The 21,605-nt window shown below is 37.3% G+C and overlaps 1 protein-coding gene across 2 annotated transcripts; it reads right to left on the reverse strand.

The window, feature by feature from the left end:
- Positions 1-13,246: 13,246 nt before the first annotated feature.
- Positions 13,247-21,584, reverse strand: RTCA (RNA 3'-terminal phosphate cyclase). Of its 2 annotated transcripts, XM_042820074.1 has the most exons (11): positions 21,449-21,584; positions 21,277-21,377; positions 19,691-19,834; positions 18,090-18,213; positions 17,591-17,649; positions 16,936-17,077; positions 15,646-15,770; positions 15,439-15,497; positions 14,754-14,848; positions 14,235-14,339; positions 13,247-13,871 (listed from the first exon to the last, which is right to left on the reverse strand). In XM_042820074.1, the coding sequence occupies exons 1-11, from the start codon at positions 21,491-21,493 to the stop codon at positions 13,773-13,775; spliced, it is 1,098 nt and encodes a 365-aa protein (XP_042676008.1). In that variant the 5' UTR covers positions 21,494-21,584; the 3' UTR covers positions 13,247-13,772. The 2 variants fall into 2 exon arrangements, with proteins under 2 accessions (XP_042676008.1, XP_042676009.1); XM_042820075.1 differs by lacking the exons at positions 21,277-21,377; positions 21,449-21,584 and adding an exon at positions 20,078-21,000.
- Between the last annotated feature and the right edge of the window lie 21 nt (positions 21,585-21,605).

Below are 21,605 nucleotides of genomic sequence, written 5' to 3' on the forward strand. Positions count from 1 at the left end.
TCCTCACGGTCTTTTCTAAATCCGCTCTACTACTTCAACATACCAATTAACACATTAGCAAAACAGCAGTATATGATCTTGAACACTCCTCCATTTTTTTAGATTGTAATATTTTTTTATTGTTCTTCCATATTTGTTAAGGGCTTACAGTGGTGGAGACTTAATTAGTGTATTAGTTGTAACTTTTTTAGTTTATTATTTTAACTGTGTTGTAACCCTGTGACATGGCTACCAGTTAAGCCACAAAGCTCTTTGCTGTAGCTAGTGAAACTTAGTAAATTGAACTAGCTTTTTACATCCTCATGCCTTCTGGTGCACGTGGGAGAAGAAAAAAAAAAAACAAACCATAGCACTGCATACGTTAGCACTATTTCTAATGTGCAGCTGAAAAGAAAACTTCAGGCTTGAGGTATAATGGCATCATATCTTGACCTCTAGTGTATGGGCTTACCCTCCACGAATAATAGTTTTCTTGCTTCAATATCAGAAATAAAAATAACATGGAAATAAGGCTGCTTACATTTTTTGAACTGACAATACATAAAGAAAAAAAGAAGTAAAATTTAGAAATGTATTTTTCCCTCTGTTTATCCAAGTATTGTAACACTAAAGTGAGGTAAAATGGCATAATTCTTTCCAGTTGAATGATTCATTTAAGTACTCCTATCTGAAAAGCATGCAGACGTAAACCTGTTAGGGAAATAATTTACTTTTTGTAGACAAACTCGATGAAAAGGGAAGAAAAAATCCTTCTCATATACAGCATGCAATACTGGCACCACATTGTTGTTCTGTCTTTTGTTCTAGTTTATAATCAAAATGGCCTTCATGCTGATAAATGAACAGGAATGGAGCAGATAGCAAGACTTTGTTTGTGTTGATTAAAGAGCGTTGTTTCTTTTGAGAAATTGTGACGGTGTTGGCATAAACCACTCTTTCCAGGTTGTCTAAATTTAAGAAGCAAGAACATGGGAAAACAGTGCTCTTCATACTTTGTCTACCAGCCAAAAAAAGTAGTATAGCTGTAGAAGAAGCTAAAGAAACGTATAGGATATAAGAGAATTTAGTTCCATGTCTAAAGGGTGGTGGTGGTGGTGGTGGTATTTTGTTTTTTGTTGTTGTTGTTAGCAAAGCCCTCTTGTTCCACAGACAAGTGAATTGGATTGTGATCTAATGGATTATCCATCTGCTTAGTCTTGGGCATGATTGAATAGTGAAGTGAAGGTAAGTACTAGCTGAGACTGATGCAGGCTCATCCCCAAGGTTTCTGCCATTTTCTATGAACATGCACATTTGGAATCAGACCCAGGAAAGGAAGTGACGGAGCAATTCCAGAAAGAGACAGTCAAAGGGAAACTACATAAACTATGACATGGAGTCTAAGAGCAACCACACTAGGTCAAAGCAAGATATTTTAACCAGAAGTTGGGGGAAGTGAATGCCTAAAATTGCTGTGGAAACATGAAGTGTATAGTAACATCTTCTCCAAATGCACTCCACACTTCCAGCTCTTTTGAAACTCAGCCTTATTGAGTTTGCTTCTCTGCATTCAGTAATTCGCAGTGGATTTGTTTTCAGTTTGTTTGTTTTGCCTCTTGATATTATGAAAATTTGCAGCATCCACGGCATCCTTGCTTGTAAGGCAGTAAAACACCACTTTGCAGGGTTCAGTGTCCAGTACTGATTATGTCTGAGAGTTTGGAGTTTCTGTTTTATATTTCGGTTTGTCATCTTTTCAAAATGGAGGAAAGCTAGAGAAAGTTTGTGCAGTCTTTCAACACTAAACTATCTAGATTTCTAGATAATGTCATGGACTTAAGAGAATGTAACATGAGGAACTCTGCACAGCATTGCTGCAAGCTGTCAACAGCGGGAGGGAGGGATTTGACAGTGATCCTGTGAAGTATAAGTGGAGGGCTGAATGTGCAATATCTATAAAGGAGTAATTCTCCATGCAGTCTGCATTGCCAATGACTGTAGTTAATGTAGTACAAATGAGTAATCAGAATTACTTTCACATTTGAAGAATTCTCACTTAGATGTTTAACATTGAAATTGTTTTTTTTAAAGCAAATATATGCATATTGGATAATTACTTTCAAAAATAAGGTAGCATTTTGTATGATTTATCAAAATGAGTACATGAGTACAATAAACCAACAGCATGCAGCAAAGATGAAACGAGCTCCTTTTGTTGGTGCCTGTTAAGAGCATGTGATCAGAGCTCAAGTCTGTGACACTTGAAAAGATAAGGTGTCAATTCTGAATCACAAAATTAACATCCCTGCCTGTAGTTAAATGATGAATAACTCTTTTTAGTTGTATCTTTCTTGCAGTTAAACTGTCAAGCACAGAAATCTGGAAAGTGTGTGATTTGAGTGTCTTTTAAAAAGATCCATCCTTAAGTTCCAATTTTCTCCTGGAAAGAGACAGAAATCTGCAGTCTAGAGAAATTGAATGTAGTGCTGTGTATCTTCTAGATCATCCTGAGATATATTCCATACAAGAATTGTACACTAAGGCATCTTAAATTTCATATAATATAAGTTGATGCAATTCTTGATGATTTTCTAGAAGATATGCTGTAGGATTTACTAACTTTAAAGAGGTCACAATTAGATTGAATTAAAATCATTGATTTTTTGGAGAATATACTGACTAAAGGTTTAAAAGCCAAAGTATGGGAAACTTTGTAGCTATAGTAGGCCTACTTTTCCATGTCATTTAATCTATTTTGCAACTTGGAGTTTGTAATCTACTGGTATGTTTAAACACACTCGTCAGACAGATAAAAAACACATCTTGGAAGGGCAAAGTGTGTTTTCTGATCTTATTGCAGTCTTTTTATATTCTTCCACTTACCAGGGCCTAGAGAGAACAGTGTCTGTGGTGTACAATAAAAAGACAAGGGATTATATTCAAAAGATACAACAATGAAATTTCCAGTTTTATGTGAGCAACAAATTGTTCATGGTAAGGATGGGTCAGCACCCAGAATGCGTTACTCAGCAGCAGTAGGACTTCTGTCGTTGAGGATTTCTGCAGTCAAACTGGATAAGACCAAGGGTGACTTAACGTAACTTTAAATTTAGCTTTGCTTTGAGCAGGGCTGTGGACTTGATGATCAGGGGGCTGGAGCACCTCCCCTATGAGGACAGGCTGAGGGAGTTGGGCTTGTTCAGCCTGGAGAAGAGAAGGCTGCGGGGTGACCTCATTGCAGCCTATCAATACCTGAAGGGAACCTACACCCACGAGGGGAGTAAACTCTTCAAAAGGGCTGACAACAGCAGGACTAGGGGAAATGGATCGAAGTTGAAGGAGGGAAGATTTAGGTTGGATGTTAGGGGGAAGTTCTTTACAAGGAGAGTGGTTAGGCCCTGGAACGGGCTGCCCAGGGAGGTTGTGGATGCCCCGTCCTTGGACGTGTTTAAGGCCAGGTTGGACGGGGTCCTGGGCAACCTGATCTGAATGTGTGTGTTTGGTGGCCCTGCTAGGCAGGGGGGTTGGAACTACATGATCCTTGAGGTCCCTTCCAACCCGGGTGATTCTGTGATTCTGTGATTCTGTGATTCTGTGTGACTTGATGAGGTTCCTGTGGTCACCTCATCTTAATTTTTTCTGAAACTCTGTTACAGAGCCTTCATAAGTTAACTTTGCTTACTTCATAGTGAACAATGTAATTGCCATACAGGATTAAAAAAAAAACATTCAAACAGTTCTTTGTTAATAAGCAGCAACCAAAGTTTCTTAGAAGGATGTGAGAAGCACCCTTGCAGGCAGCCACAGGCTTAAAAGCCATGTGCTTTTAAGGTATTAAGCATCTTTATCTCTCCAATATAAATTGCTTAAGTCTGCAGGCATAAGACTCTCTTCTAAATCACTAGCATTGAACATTTGTCTAAATGTCCAGTCTCCTTATGACTCCTGCTAAAGTACTGTCCTCAATTGCTTCCTGTGCATAACAGAGTTTAATTACATACTTTGTAAGAAGTATTTCCTTTTGTCTGTTTAAGATACTTCTGTCCACTTGTTTCTGAGATGCAATACAGGGAGACAGTAGTTTGTAATCTGCCATTTTTCTACTGTTCATTAATGTATGCAATTCTGTCGTTTTCTCAATGAAAAAAAAAACAACCCACCACTAAAATATCTCTTTTGGGCATTTATGTTGAGAAATGCTTTTCATTTGTCAGTAATTTCTGTAACCCTCTTGAAAACTGTTAGTGTAACTTCACCTTTCATAGTTGATCATCAATCTGGTATTTAGTATTCTAAGTGAAGCCCCATCATTTTTTTACCTTAATGAAATATTAATTTTGTTTGTATTATTCTGCATCTCATTCTTGTTATAACCTCATGTTATGGGATATGGCTGTCTAACGTCAACGAAGTCCAGCTTATACCAAAAGAGGATATTTCATACTTCTCATCCCTGTTCACCTATGGTAGGTGAAACAGAAAGTTGGCTATTACTGAGTATTAATATCTCATGCTCCCAAACCTTTTATTTTTCTTTTCTGTTGGGCTCACTTTTAACTGGGTAAGATCCTGCATCCAACTTGACACGTGGTCTTATTACTATCTGGGCAAGCACAGCCAAGTTAGGGGTAGTGATGGTCAGCACAGTGGCAGAGACATCTCTCCCAAACATGCAGCACTTCACAGTCTCTGAATTCAGCTACTCTTGGTTTTGTGACCTGTTTTTTTAACCACAGATGCACACTCAGCAGAGATCTTTACTGAGCTTAAAACAGCGCTTGTTAATTGCTTATTTAGTAAAATGCATGCTAATCTAATGGCAGATTTTATAAACTCATCTAAACAGTCAGTGTTCAGCATGTCACCCAGAAAATTTTTTGTAGAAAATCAAAGGCAGTTAGCTTCTTTCTGCAAGTCTTTGATATTTATGAAGCCTGACCTGGATTTTCCAAGTTGACTGTAAAATATTTTCCACTTCCTTGAACGTCTTGAATGTATTTGATATCCACACTTAGGACTTCCTTTAGAGTATCCTGGACTGAAAATTGTGTTCAAATGAGAAGCGTTGAAGGTTGTCTTAACATTCTCTTAAATGTAAACACCTGCACTGTATAAATAAATTAAGATGTGATGATGGCTGTCTCTCTCCTACCATTTTCTCTGTAGTTCTTGGCATCCGCATCCCTTTTAGGATACTGTAAATGGCATTTAGGATTAGCTATCCATAAATCACCTGTGTTATCAGAAGCCAGTTAAAATATTTATTTATCACCATGGACATTTGTATCAACTTTTAGTGTGCGAGAAGGTCAGAATGCTTTGTTTTTATAAGAATTGAGCAGAAGGGAAAAGTTTTCTGATACTGATGCATTAGCGCTTTTACATTAGCACTAGCGTTACATATAGGAAACACCTTTTCTACTCCTCTCCTGTTTGAAAGTTCTCACTCTTCTGGATTACCTGTTTTGTAATCATAGCAGTAGCATTCCAGGTGCAGCCCTAAACTCCAGTGTGTTCATATATCATGTTACTGATATATCACTTCTTGAATGTGTTCTTCGTCAGCAATGGCATTAACTGAGAGGCAAGTTGGATGGAATGACTGGATGCTGGGTACACAGGACTCACCCAAGGCTGTGAGCTTTGTCAGGATGGTTTAGTGTTCGTTACCTCTGGAGAAAGCCTGCTGTCTAGATCCTGGTGCTTCTTCCAAGGATTTTGGTGAGTAGATCTAAAACTGTAGATAAAGGTGTTCCCTGAGTTACTTTCAGCAGTTTTGCTGTGTAAGTGAAACATACTGATGTGTCAGCAGCTTCCCAGCATTGTTTTGAAAAAGCAAGATGGTTAAGAACACATGCTATTTCTGTCATCCTGTATTCACTCACAGTTCAACAACAAAACAGAAAATTAAAACAAATTGGGTCAAAACCTGTGACACAAGAACATAAATCTACAAATTGCTGCTGCTTGTCTTCCAACATCTTCTCATAAAGAAATTGCTTAGAAAATATTTTTCCTGTGATATCTAAATTCAGCTGTTTTAAACACACATCTGTATAATATCTAAATTTTTAATGTCAGATGTATCCTCTTAGAGAAATGTGATAATAGTTTGAAATGTCAGCCATACTTGCAGCTATTTAATTCCCTGACTTAAATTTGGGTGTGTGTCACCATCATCAATACTATTATTATTTGTTTCCAAGATTAAATGGGGAAATAATGTCTCTATTTTCTTACAGTTGCAAAGCTGTCCCAGAATAGTTTTTAAGGGATCCTGAAAAGTAATTTTTGACTCGTATTTTCTAATGCACCTTTTAGAAATTGAACTGAATTTTCTTCTGTATCCTATCTTGTAACATTGCTTTGTCTTTCAGACATATGAAAAGCCTTCATTTCTGTAAATCATTTTTTAACCATTGGGAGAAAGATGATGGGACAGAATAGTGCTCTTCCTCATACAGTAGCAGTTTGAATGCAGACAGATAAAATATACTTAGGACTTTTTATGCTGGGAAAGAGAATTTTCTGAAAATTAAGAAAGTTTGATCAAGTTTTCTTTAGTCTGTTTTGTGTCTGTGTGTGTGTGCGAATTTTGCATGTCATGGTGCAGTTGAAGGTCAGTCTTAATTTATGAGAGAAAAGCCAGTTGTGTTATCTCCTCAGATGAAGCTGGAAAACCTCTGTAATGTAATGCAAGTAATTTTGTGAAATTTTGCATCAGAGATTCCTAGCTTCAGCAGTTTTTGGCATATTCTGAGCAATACTCTGGCACTTGTACAAGCAAAACTGAATGAAGAACATTTTACTTTGAAAGATGTCTATTGTCTATGGTCCAATAGTTGTTATGCTACAGACTGTGAGGTAGTTCCAAGCCTCCATAAGTTTCCACATATACAGTGGGGATAGTTTTGCTAGAATGGTGTTTGACTGTGTGTTCTAGACTTTTTTATCTTGCTTGAGCCAGAACTCATACATCATGCACCTACACATTGAATCTCATTTTGTCTAAATTGGTTGAGCCAAAGATGTTCCAGGAGAAGTGACTCAGGCATGAAGACTGCCTGGCTCAAATGAAAATCCTATCACTCTAGATTTTGTGGGTGCTACTGGCTCCAGACACTCAAGCACAGCTTGAGCAGAAACTCAAGCACAGCTGCAGCGTGACATATGCAAGCATGATTTCCTTCAGTTTTATGTGGTTTAAACAACAAATCACTTGATCCAGTATATAGATATATCTGTAGGAAAATGTTTTTCTCCTCTGTAAATGGAGAAATAAGGTGAAATCCCATATTGCAATATTTTTTCTATTTCATAATATATCATTTACCGTAGCTCTTTTTGCAAGCATAGGCTAGTGCTTCATTTCTGGGATTCTCTCTGTAAAAATGAGCCTCTGTCAGTTACACTATAGAAGAGGCTTGCAGAGATGTCCTTGGATGCTTTTAGCAGCAATTGTTGTAGTTTGCAGGAAGTAAAATAGTTTTGCAAGGACTAAGGCCAGCTGGAGCCAGTCTGCACTTCTAATTCTGCAGTTTAACAATACTGTGACATAGTAATGCTTCAGTAAGCTGTTGTGAACGTGAAAGGAGGAAGAAGTTGCGAAATAAAGGTAAATTTGGGGAGACCATGAGAAAAAGCTCACAAAGCAGGAAGTAAATTAAGTGAAAGCAATGTATAGCAGATAAAATAGGAAAAAAAGAACTGAAAGTACAAAATGTGACTTTTTTTTTTTTTTTTTTAAGTTGATCCTACTTGTCTTAATTTCACTGTTCTTCTGCAAGTGAGTCTGCAAACTGGAGATGCTTTAATCTCCAGCAAATGGGCAACCAGTTTTTCACTTCTTCTCAGGTTCACATTCTATAGCTAGTGATGTGAAGAAAGTGAATTGTGACTACGGAGTGAGAATGAGAAATAAAGAAAGGAGTGTGCCTGAATGAGACCATAATTCACATCTACTACATTTTCAGAATCTTTGTAGTATGTTACAAGATCACAAGGGGAAACTGCATTTCTTTTTTCAGTTATCCTTATTCTTTTCTGCTGAATTTTGGACTTGTTTATCTTATCCATACTGCTGATGTATCCAGAGCTGGAAACAGTTTGTCAGTGAAACTGGAAATTGCACTTCTTGCAGTGACGTAATGGCAGAAGCAGCTTTAGAGGAGCAATTGGATTGCAGTGGCTGGCTTTGAGACCCAAACTCGTGAGGAGTGAGAGGACTGGGCTTGATCTTGAGGCTTTATTGTGAACCAGGAAACCAGATGAAGTCTTGCTAATTACTGCTGAGTCCTAAGTAGGGAACAATAACTGGGTATGTTCAAAACTCAGTTCTTCCTGCAGTCCTGCAGGGACAACTGTCCATCCATTTGTGTTCTTGTAATCTGTCAGACCATCAGCCTTTCCATCAGAAGGATAGAAGGAAACTCTTAAGATCAGGACAAGAAGTGGTAGGTTTTCTTAATTTCTCAATGTGCAAGTTGAAGCACTGTCTGGGAAATAGGAACTTCATGTTTAATTTCTTCCTCTGCCAGAAAGGATTTAAATAGATTTCCAGTCAGTAACCACTACCTATTTATCAGGCTGTGGAAGAGAAGCTTTCTTCTCTTTCTGCATAATTACAGGAACAGCATGGGCATTTACACAAAAGAAAGTTTCATTGGTCCTGTTTGAACATCATTAAATTATCACTGAAAACACACATCTAAATTCTGCCTAAATCTGAGTTGAGCATTTGAGTTATACTTATTTTAGACCATGTATTACATAATAAACAGGATACAGAAATCTGGCTTGCAGTCAGAGAACAATAAATCTTTTGATCCTGGAGGTCACCATCTTCTGGGATGGAAGCAAACAAATGTGCCCACAAGCACAGTTTCAAAATTATTTGTGCTGACTAGCCAAAATATGTTAAAAGCAAACTAGTTCAAAATGGCACTGACCTTTTCTGTATGACAGTACTTACCATTCTTTTGGTTACCGTTATTGCTTTTTGAAAGTACTAAGGATTAAATATATTTCTGATGTTATAAAGTGTTCTTATTTAGTATATGACTTTTGGAACTATGCTAACCAACTGATAATATTCTGTTTCATTACCACTTATCACATCTGTTTTCAGCTGTGTAGGTTTTACAGCTGATAAAAAAAAAAAAAGCAAAACTTTAATCTGTTGATGTCGCCAGAAGTAAAATCGTAATGTCAGCATTTTCATACTTTGTATGGTACCTCAGCTGTAGGGGACTGGATCGCACTGCAGTAGTTGCACATTTCAATGGGAGCACCAGCAGCCACTTCTAAAAATGAGGCAATACAAGTGTGTACATGTATATATGTCTACAAGTGCATTACTTCAGCTGTCCTTCTGAAAGGTACAAACTCTTAAAAATTTTGCCTCAGTGGTACGCCAAGTTTGAAAACTTTGTTCCAGCTGTCATTAATGCGGTGAAGGAAATCAGCACACTGAATGATGTCATCAATTAGCCACATAGGTCTTTCCTTAGCCTTCCAGCAAAACCAGCATCTGAGACTGATATTTTCTTTTTTGCATTTGATCTTTTTTTTAAAAAATTAAGCAATTACAAATAAGTAAATAATTAAGATTAGACAGTTGAGAATTATTTTCAGAGATTTTTACATTTTTTTAACATTATTTTTTACAGAAAGAGAAAAAAATGATAATATTGTTCAATTTAAGTTCAGAAGACAATTGTTGTGTAGCAAAATCACTGGTAAAGTTGGGTAGCTGCAGTTCTAAGTTCAGAGCTATAATGCAGGGGATAATAAAAAGATGAAAGGTTTGAATGGGTGGAAGGCCTGGGATTTGCTGGGGTTTGCAGAATGTAATTATTTTTTAATTCTTCCTTTGAGCTCATACTGTTCGGCTTAACTCTGGTTCTTCCTTTACTGTTTTACATCTGATTATTTGATTATGGAAGCAAACTCTCCCACACAGAAGAGAATGCTAGCAATCTTGTTCTGGTAAGAGGTATTTATACAGCAATACCAAATACTTAAACATAATGGGGCCGTGTGCTTATCCTTGTTTCTGATGTCTTGCCCACTGCCTAAGGTCTGTCAGCACATGTTGATATTCACTGCTCAGTAGGGGGCCAGTGCTTTCCAGTGCTGCTTCAAAGTTATTTCTTTGACTTATTTGGATATTCTGTAAATTTAATAGCAATAAACTGGGAATCTATTCAGTTATTATCTGAAAGCAGAATTTTCAATTCAAAGTTTCCTGTTCTAGTAGATAACTTATCATCATAGGATTAGCATACTGGATTTGGAAAGTACTGAGCAGAAAGACTCTTGTGCAGAGGAGAGGCTATAAAACTACCAAGAGGCATCTGGGTGGTACAAAAACTGGAAATCATGCAGCTTATAGTGTGAGCTTCTCCATATTTTTACTCATTAAGGATTTATAGCTTTTAAGTGGACTTACCAGTAGGTTTCCTAAACTCAGGAACTTTGTTCCTGAATGTACCAATAAATCCAGGATAAAAGGAAAAATTCTGGTTCTGTTTAATTTTACAGAAGGCTGTGCTCCTAGTTGTTTTAGCTCATCCCTTACAAACTTTTCTGCTGTCAAATATTAGGGAAAGTAGTAGCAATGCTTTCTGATTTACCTATCTTGATTTTAGGTACTAATTTTACTTCCTATTCTCTCTAATAATGAACATAATGATTTTCTGTGTTTACACTGACTTGTTTTTAATTCAAAAAGATGTAGCACCACCTTGACCCTGATGTCTTATATGAAGGGGTCCAAAACTGAATGCAGCATTTTCAACATGGCCTAGAAAACAGTAAGTACTTTACTAACATCTTAGTGAAGAGACTGCAATCATAAGCTCAGAAGTAGTTACCAGCTGAAATACATTTAAGGATATGAGAACACGAGGTTCAAAGATAGACTTCTTGACAGTAATAGAGTTCAGTCAGAACAGAGTGCAGTATTTTTCGGTTTGTTTGTTGTTATTTTTTGCTTTTTGTAACTGGCTGCATATAATGCCCTTAGTCTTCTGGCTTTGGTCTCTGCATGTCTCAGCATAGTGGCTTTCTCCGATTCTTGCACTCACCTATACACTAGCCTCTTTCATGTAAATACACTACAGATACAATCTGAAAGGATTAATCCTGTTTCCTCGGTATATAGAACTTCTGAGTCATTGCCACTATTTGTTTAAGCATTATTAAATGTAAGCATCTCAGCTGTATCATAAACACCCACACTGAAGTTTTTATATAAGATTCTAATATGGCCTATTAGCATAAGAAAACCCATGCATATGTGTAGAGCAAGTGAAGCTGTGTCTCATCTCTTCCTGAACAAAAGGCTAATACATTCTTACAAGTGATTTAATTGACCTTATCACTAAAAACAATATGATTATAGATTGATAGAAAGGAAAACTAAAAGGCTTCAAGTAATGCTCTTTAATCATTAGCTAATATTCATAAAGTGCAGGAAGTTTTAAAAAAAAAAAGTTACAAACTGCATTTAATATGCCTTTCTGTATTGAGCAGCGATATATAACTGTCTATAATTAATTTTTTGTTTAATTTCCTCAGGGTTCTAGGGCTTACAGAAGCTTTCCTGTTCTCAGCTGCCAGACTGACCTGAGGATCTGAATTTTTCTAGTAAAAGGGGAATTTTCTGAGTAAGGTAGAATTGATTATATTGTTTTCTTCTGAAAGAACTACTGAAGTACTGATATATTGCTGTGCACACTTTTCTAATGTTTTCTGTAGCAGAAAGTAACTTCCTTTTAAGAAACAGTCCCTCAGCTTAAGAAAGAAAGAAACAAACAAAAATACTCCTCTTGTCACATTAAATGCCAACTGAGTGCAGTTAAACAGTGTTAACAAGTTGCCCATAAAGGCTGTTGCACCTTCAGCTTGGTAAATATTCAGAACTTGATTGGACAAGGCCTGGAACAACCCAGTTTAGCTTCAAAGTTAGCTTTGATTAGGATGCTGAATTAAATGACACCCAGCTATCCCTTCAGCTGGAATCTGTCCAGGAGAAGGAAAATCAGTCATCAAGTGCAGTAATTCTTTTGAATTAGGAAAACAGGTAAACAGAACAAACAAACAAGCACAGAAAACAACTCTGGGAGCTTTCCTCCACGGTTTTGGTTGTTTTTTGTTTGTTTGTTTGTTTGTGTTGTTTGCTTGTGTTTGTTTAAGATATGTTCTACATTCTTCCTAAAGAAAACACTGAAAATCAGCAGCACAGAGAAGTGATTCAGAGAAGTGCTCTTTTATGAACTAGGGTTGAGAATGTCAGACATAATTCAGTGGGTATCTGCTGCCCCCTTCAGACTATTCTTAGTAAAAACAATTTCCAGGTAATATTTTTTAAGTCAGAAATTAATAACGATCATTTTCTGGACTTGAGTGTGGTGGGTAGAGGGGAAGAAATGTAAAAGTAAATAGATATTTAACTAGATTGTTGGTGAACATTTTCTTATACCAGTGGTGGTGAGGTTTTTTGAATTTTTGGGGGGGGTTTTCCACATTCATTCTAATAAGCAAGACAAATCTTAAGCAGCTGGGTTCAATAGTCACAACAGAGAAAAAGATCTTAGAGAAAAGACTGAAAGATGGGGGGAGCCTGGAAATCAATTCAAGCTTCTAGAATGTATTTATGTATTTGTGGTTAAGTCATTCTAACTTGGTGATTCAGTACTTCACATGCAAAACAAATGATGACCCATCTCTCTATCTTCCTTTTAATTCAGAATAAACTTTCTTAGCAAGAATCAAAGCCAGATTGGCAAAAGTTCTTCCTTGCTTAATTCCCAAGCAGAGGATAACACAACTGCGTGTTTATGCCTAAATACACTTGTATGTTCACTGGTGTGTAGAAACATGAATATGTGTACATATACACATAAATATATACAACAGTTCTCTAATCTCACCTGGAATTAAGTACTTTCATTAAGAAGAAACAATAGCTTGATGTAAATGTAAATCTATTACCACTAGTAAGCTAAAAGCAACAGTTGTACATAGAAGAACAGACCATATCATAGTTATTATTTTGTGTTTGAGATGTAACGTGGTACATTTTCTAAACTTGCCTGAGAAGTTCTTTTATAAAACTGATAAGAAGAGAATATGTAAAAGAAAATTTATGCATGGGGTATTCTTACACTACAAAGGAAAAGAAATTACATTTCTGTACAATTAGTGTCTATCGGTCTCCTAGGAACACAACCTGCTGAGGTAACAGCAAAAATAAATACCAGGCTTTCATGTGCTGCTACTCCTTTATTATTTTCTCATACACAATTTAAGCAAAATAGTTGAGAACAGAGCTACAGATTTGATAGTGCCCCTTATTCCACATACCTAACATAAAGGATCCAAAAGAATAAAGCATACACATTTTAAAGGGGAAAGGATACATCATCTGTGTATTTTCTCAAAACTGAAATAGTTATTCTCTATTTTGGTGAACCTGAATTCTTGAAGTTTCTAAGTGATGCACTCAGCTGCCCAAATACATACACTATATTCTGTTTGCTGTCCTGTCTGTACTCATTGATAATAGTAAAAAAGAAGTTTCCATTTCTCACACCGCAGATTTGCTCAGCACAGCAAGGGAAAACTTGCTATCATCCTTGAAGTTAAATCAAATTGGTTGGATGTGATAGAAGGATCCTACTGTTCACATGTTATATGTCCACTGAACTATAGTGCAATGCATTGCTGAGGTATGTTGAGTTTATTTTGCTTTTGCATCTTCCTTCTTTCCTCTTGTTTCTTTTTAGACTCTATAAGTTTGAGTTTATCAGCCCCATTCCTTGGCATTCAATGATGTAGGTATCTTTACTGGGATCTTCCTCTTCTGATTTTGTCACAGTAAATTTGGCCTAAAATAGCAATGGAAACACAAATCACAAATTCAGTTATACATAAGTTTAAATTTTCAACATCTGATGCCCAATGATCACTGTTTGTTTATGCATATTACAGATTGGACTTATTTCATTGAAAAAATATATTACAGGAGTAGAAGTATCTAAACATTCTAAAGGCATTTAACTAAATATATTCAATTTCTACTGGCAAGCTCTTATATGAACACTGAAGCTGTTATTTTATCCGTGTTAGTCCTCCATGATGAAACTCAGTTCACAGTATCTGTTAAATATAGAGTGAATCTATACAACTGCACCCTGTTTAGTTACTGGATGACAACTGACAGGTGAAACTTCCTGAAGTTTTGGACTCACCTTTGTTAGCTGTTCTGCAAAGTGTATTGCAGTTTGAGTATGAAGTGTAACTGGTCCACTTTTCACTTTAGACACTCCCTTTGCTAATGCCATAAAAATGATCAGCTGAAAAGGGAATGAAATTCTTAAATGAAATTAGGCAAGCAAGATAAACAGCAATACTTCCTAGATATTTGGAATGCTAAATTGAAGCAAATTACTAACTCCTTCTTCCATAAATACTAAGATTTGGAGGAAGGGAAAATGTAAGGATGTGGCGCAAAGCCAAAGCATCTGTGGTTGCTAAGGAGCATATGTATTGTATATGTATTTTGCTAGTTGTAGTGAAGTCTGCATCCAGAAACCTCTAAGACATCTGACTGTTCACTAATTCCACCACAGAAGGTCTGTGGAAACACAACCAAATTCTGAAATCTGTGTACTGTTCTTTCACTATTCAGACTTATGTTATTTTCAAATAATATATATTTAAATGTTCTTGCTACTTCAAGTGAATGTGATGACATATACGATCCTTACTTGGTCTTGTAAAGAATCATCCACAGCTCCACCATGTTTAAGATTCTTAAGCAGTATCTCAGCTGCTTCAATGCCAACCTTGTCAGAATTTTTTCCTAATGGAAATCCAAGAAGTTAGGATGCTATCACTTATTTGTAACATGTTAAAAATACAGAGGAAAAAGCAAACAAACAAAATAAACACACCAACAACAGAAATTATCAACTTTTTAGAACTTATTTCCCTACTTTTGTCTCGAACATCGACTTGAAAAAACTCATGTCACATGATGATATACAGTGCATATCCCCTAAGCAGTGTGAAGCATGTAGCCAGCCACACTTAAAGTCAGATAGACTTTTTAGTCAAATCTTTTAGATGAAAAGCACATCTGTTCCTTTAATTTGATAAACATCTAGATTCAGCACTGAACAAAACTTTCACAGGTAAATCACAGAGCATATGTATAAAGTCCAGAAGTATTTTCCACTTTTGTCACTAGGCAGAAGCAGCACAGAAGTACAGAGTGCATGATTTTATTTATAGAGTTTAAAATCCGTTTGTTTTCACTGACCCTTTTTACAGAACAGCATCCACTTATAAAACAACACTCAAAGTATCAGATCTTGGAACAGGTTACAAATGGGAATCTTAATATACTATTATACTTAAGTTAATTCTGAAAGAGGCATACTTTGCTCTTACCTCTCCTGCCAAGTGATGACCCAGCTAACAAACAACCTGTTGAAGTCTCTGCAACAATGCTGAACAGAAAAAACAGAATATGTATTAGGAACAAAATCACTCACATTACAATTTATTTATCAGATAATTAATCAAGATCTAGCTAATCAACCAGCAAAGTAACCAGCAAAGCTACATGCATTAATAGGAATTATGAGCTCATCTTACATTATTCCACTTCCCGTCCCAAAGGCTTGATCATCAGGTTCTCGAACAGTCTGAATGTTAATGTAAAGATCTCTGATTTCTTTTCTGATGCATCTCACTGCTGCTGCTGACATATCTTTTGCCAGCTAAGAAGATAAAAGGTAAAACCATAAATTAATTAAATGATGTAATGATAGCAATACTTTTTCATCATAAGCCTAATTATTACAGTGGATCTTTTAATAAACAGACTAAAGAGAAAAACAAAGGATTGTTACAATACATCTACAGGCAAACACTTAGCATCGCTTCTTCTGAGAATTTTTCCCACTGATAATGAACAAGTGAAAGATTACAGTGCTGTATATAGAAGCTCCAGTAGCAGTAGAAATTTCAGTAATTCTTCTCCATATATATGGAGAAAGATTTAATTTAGTCTTGATTTTCTTAAGACCACAGACTGTATAAACAAATTAAATTAACAAAAACAACACACCAAACTGACAACAATTACTATGCACAGGATATGCTCTCTAACAGATAATGTATGAAATAACAATAAAAAATAACAACAAGGCGTGTGGGAGGAGATAAAGCTTATCCCATCCCTGCGATCCAGTGGGAGAAAAAGACTGTAGCCAATATTCATAGGGTTGGAGATCTTAAGATAAAACCACCACTCCGCAGCTGTTCAAAAAGTAACACCCTTTTCCTCTCCCTTCCTCTTGTGCTTCTGAGGCTGTATGTGGGAAGGAACCCTGAGGTGATCCCACTACTTATTCCCTATAAACATAGACAGGATGGGAATAATGGAAAGAAGGGGTTCAAAGGATCAAATTTATCTGTTTTGTCTTTGGCTAACTTACCCTTAACTAGTTCTGCCTCATTCCATTAACAGTGCTTGAAATAACTGATTGTCTGACTTCTCTCTCTTATAATGCATTGTAGTTTACCCACAAATATATGAAAAGCTACTGACTGAGATTTAAGATAATCCACAAAAAAGTGAATGATACATAGGTATAAAATGCCCTTCAATACATACTCAATATTTTTTAATAGTTATATGAAGGAAGTTGCTTATAGTGTTCTCCTATTTTAGCTGCTACTGCACTCCTAAGCAACAAGTTCTTTTTAGAAATGTCCAAAATTCTATTTTACAGCCTGATTAAACGAATCCATTTAATACAACTACTTGGCTTGCACGTGGAAGACTGCAGAATACAGGAACAGTAGAAGTATACAAGGTACATTACAATTTTGTATAGACTTATGAAGTTGAATACTACCAAGGCTATTATCAGCACTCACTTTTATAGGCAGTGCTCCAGCAACAAATGCTCTTCCATATATCTTTGTCACGGTGCCACGTTCTGTTAAGTCTATTGGACTTAACTCTTTGACTGGTGACATCTGGACTACAACTTCACCACCTCCCTGAGGATAGTAGCCCCTGTGTACAAACACGAATCAGATGTAATTAAATGCAGAAATCACAAGGAAACTAAGAAAACAGCTGGGAGTCTCATAGATTTTATGACACATTTTTACGTTCTCTGCTACCATACATATGAATTTTGTTGGTGAGCCTTAGAACTGTTTATAATAAAAGTTTATTCTTTAATAGCATTACCTCATAGCACCTTATTAACCACCAAACACTAAATGAAACTGGCACCTCAGAAAAAGCTAGATAATGGAGTGTCTGTTCAGCATGCATTTCCCTTGAGGAAATTAATTCATAGGGAACATTAAAACAGCAGCTGAAAATTCAACAATGAAAAAAAAGACAAGAGAGAACTGTATCACATTCATCATACAGTGATGGTACACACAGGGGCAGCTAATATGCTGTAGTTAATGAATTATAAATTCATCCCACAGGTAGATTCAGGGCACCTTGTGTGCCTCCAGGCTCACTCTGGTTCAGTAAGGCCCATTTCTGTCTCATGGCCCTGTAACTTACCTCTTTTTTACGTCACAATTAAATGTGAAATTAAACTTTTCAACTATTGGCTTGAAAACCTGAAATACAAGCAAATATAAAAACACAGAGTGAATCTCTTATGCACTACTGCATTCAGTCTTAAAAAAAAAAAAAAAAAAAGAAAAAAAAAGTTCAGAACAAACATTTCAATTATGTTATTAAAAAAAAGTTAATCTCATCCACGCAGTTTATTTGAAGATCCTTATGCTTTATTCAGAATAATATTTTGGATTAAAGGATTCTCTTATGGAAAGAGAAATTCCTAACAATTCACATTTAGTAAATAGCAAAAACAAAAATCTTTTGTTTTGGAGTTCCATTATACACTGGTTGCTCTCTACATCCAATACATACATAGTTTAATATTCTCATGCCTAATTGTGCAATTACAAGTTGCAGTAAGAGCAACAGAAGTACAAAAGTTACACTGCATACACACACCTGAAAGACGCACCAAGCCAGAGAAATCTTTCCCTACCATGATTGTGTAGTCTATCTGAGGAGCCATCTCAGCGTTTGTCCCACCTTTAAAATGCAGTTCTGATGGGGAAGCAGCAAACAGCACACAGGGCATTGCTACCTGCATCAGCAGACACACGCTCCTAGAAGGAAAGATACTCAAATGTCACACATGTAGAATCCATGTAGAATCACAACGTGCCAAAGGCAAATAAATGACCTCACAGAGCATTTATGTATTTGATTTTTAACATTAACAATAACATTACATATTTAACATTTTAACATTATTTAACATTAATATTTTTAACATTATTATTTTTAACAAAGTAAACATATTATTGTTTAAAATTTGCTAAACTAAAACCTCATATCTCTAGCAACCCTGCATATAGAAGTTCTTGCTTTACAATAGTTGTATCTTTAAAATAAAAGTAACATAGCTTACTTAGTATACTGACAGTACTGGGAAAATTGTAGGGTTAGATAGCAGGCAGTAAAACAAGAAAGCTTAAGCATAATTTTAACATTTTCATAATTATTTGGTTATAAAATATATAAAAACCTACCAAATTTCCTAGAAGCTGGTCCACATCTCACAGAAGAGAATGCAGGGGCATAGAAAATATGCTTTGAAGTGCATGACTCCTTTATAATCGAGTCCTCTATGTTACATGTATAATAAAAAACCCCCTTCCAATGTATTTTCTAAAACTAAATTTGATCAACAAAATGAAAGTTATTTCTTAAACACACTCCAAATGTTTGTGAGCCATACTTTTTTATACTAATCCTTCTGTATTGCTGCCTACTCCAGCCCTTCTGTGCTGTTTAAGACATAGAAAAGACATCAGCTCAGTTGTTTAAAGTGTAGCAGCTCAGAAACGTGTTTTTCTTAACTTAAAGGAAACTTTCACTTGTGTCTAACCTAGCTTATGCTTCCAAGTTCACACCAGTCTTCTTCCCTAGCTGAACTTATTCCACTAATTTTTGCAACAGGTTCCAAGAACAAATGATCCAACACAGAAATACAGAAGAAACACAGAGACAAAAAAAATAGTGGATGTATTCCCAGATCCCAAGACCAGTATGCCCTATGGCACCATCATATGAGTAAGTACTACCTTTAAATTGACTTTATTAGATAAAGAGGATCAATTCAATATTATTGTATAATCAATAAATTAATATCAATATATTTGTTCAACACCAGGTACGTAATGGTTTTACAATTTCATATTTGCAATTTCTAAGATACTGATCTAATTTGATGCATAGACTCAACAGCTGAAGTATAAATGTAAGAAAATAAGATATGTTTTTAAATGCACAGGCATCTGTTTTTTAGTTAACATTAATCAAGTGTTCGACTTACGTATCATTATAACTTCCACTTGTATGTTCTTTATTAACACACATCCTGCTTACAATACTGGTCCTTTGGCCACAGGTATCAGGTAGCAAAGATACGGCTCATCAACCATGTGTTAGTGTTCTTTTGTTCCTCTCTCTTGTAAGATTTTTAAAGTTACCAAAACCTAATTTATCATGATTTTCAATGTTATCAAGAGCAATTAAGAGCAGTTACTTGCCAGTCATTATCCATGTACAAAGACATACCCCGCTGTTTTGGTATCTGCTATGTGGGTTCCACCTTTGATCTTCCCAGGAGTGAAAGTTATTTCTGTTGAGCCAATTTCTCCGCCCTCCAGGTTCCCTTCACATAAATCTCGAACAATCTCCAATCCAGACAGATGCTGAGGCCTTAACATCACAAATACTAAGTTAAGGATTCATGCAAGCAGACTAAAGCGATGTTTACATTATTAAAAACAAAACAACAAAAACCAAAAACACCGAACATCAACTAATAAGCAAAATTGTAGATTTCAAACAAAGATCAGAAATTCAGTCTGGTTCCTACAGTATTTCTCCTGATTTCACAGGTGCCAACAGGGCCGCATTCTGACCATTCTGGAATTTTTAGGATCCTAATGGGAAGGATACATTAGAGTGGGTCAAGCCAGGCAGATGAGATGCAGGAGTCATTATCTTAATGGGATAAATGCTTGAAAAAGAAATATGGGATAATGGCAAATGGGATAATGGTGGCAATCCTGAACAGCCAAGCTCCATGCTAGGAAAGAGCTAGCAGTTCTACTGCGCATGCACTTCCATTTATTTGAGTGGTTTAAATAGGAAGAAGAAGAAAAGAAAGAAAAAAAGCAACCATTTGTTGTTTGATTTCCTTTTTCACTTGTGCACTATTTCGTTATGTTCTGAGGACACCACTAGGACTGTGAGGTATGATTTTGTTCAGTAGCTTCTAACTTTCTCAGGGCTATAGGCTGTTAAGAGACTACAGCAAATTACTAATTGACAGCTAAGCCTGCCTGAACATCTGGATTTCCTTTCACAAGCTCCACTGCGAAAAAAACCAAAACCAAGCAAATGTATATACTGCCCTACAGACTGCTTTCAAGTATGTATAAAGCAGTAGCTTAACTAAGCAAGACTTCTTCAGTAAGCTCAAATTAACTGCCTCAGGGCACACATATCTCCTGGATGTGTTCAAAGCCTAGTGATATTAGTCAAGAAGTGTGAGAAAATAATGGAGTTAAAGAGGAGCAGTGGCCTAGGAAGAAGGAGGTTGAATATTCAGTCAAAATGAGAAACACAACTAATGTGTCTGAAGTGTTTGGTGACATCAAAAAGAGAATGACTGCTCTAGGACATACAGACAGCACATGTTTTTAACACAGAATGCCGTATCTCTGCAAGCAATACCTCAGGGAGGCAATATCTGATCTTAACTATACATTGCCTCAGATCACGCGAGCTGTTGGGGAACTTGGAGAACACTTCTCAGACCCGACGGGTGGGGCCAGGGCGCGTTCTGCCCTCCTGGCACAGCCGGCACCGGGGAGGTGCAGGTGCGCTGCGGGCACAGGGAGCGCGCGCAGGGCTGACTGCGGGCGGCTCTCCTGGGACTCCTCCACACTCCGTCCTCCGTCCTGCCGAGGAAGCGAGCCACAAACAACGCTTTCTGACTGAAAAAGCCCTCTTAGAACATCGGAAATGCACCATTTCTGTCCTCGGATGCGTTTCGGCGCTCAGACAAGGGGCGGCGGCGCCCCGGCCCGAGGACTGCCGCGCTCCTCCGGGACGGCCCGGGAGGCAGAGCGGGGGCCCGGCAGGGTCGTTACCTGAGGCCGGGCTGGCTCCTCCCGGCGCGGATGCGGCGCACCCTCAGCGGCAGGCCCAGCAGGCAGCTCAGCGCCGTGGACACTCGCAGGATCTGCCCGCCCTGCAAGGAACGACGCTCGTCAGGCACGGCAAGGCACGGCCCGCCCGAGCCCAGCGCGGCCCGATGCTCACCCCCTCCATGATGCCGCCGTCTATCTCCACCCTGTCCCCGTCCATGGCTGGCAGCCAGCGGAGCCGTCTCTCGCGGAGGCCCCCGCCGTACAGACGGGATGCGGGCCGGGCCCGGAGGACAGCGAGAGCGCAGCGGAACAGCGCGCTCGTGGAAGCC

Source organism: Centrocercus urophasianus, unplaced genomic scaffold (assembly GCF_019232065.1).
Source record: "Centrocercus urophasianus isolate 14NV4802_14NV808 unplaced genomic scaffold, USGS_Curo_1.0 seq_18, whole genome shotgun sequence".
Lineage (NCBI taxonomy): Eukaryota > Metazoa > Chordata > Aves > Galliformes > Phasianidae > Centrocercus > Centrocercus urophasianus.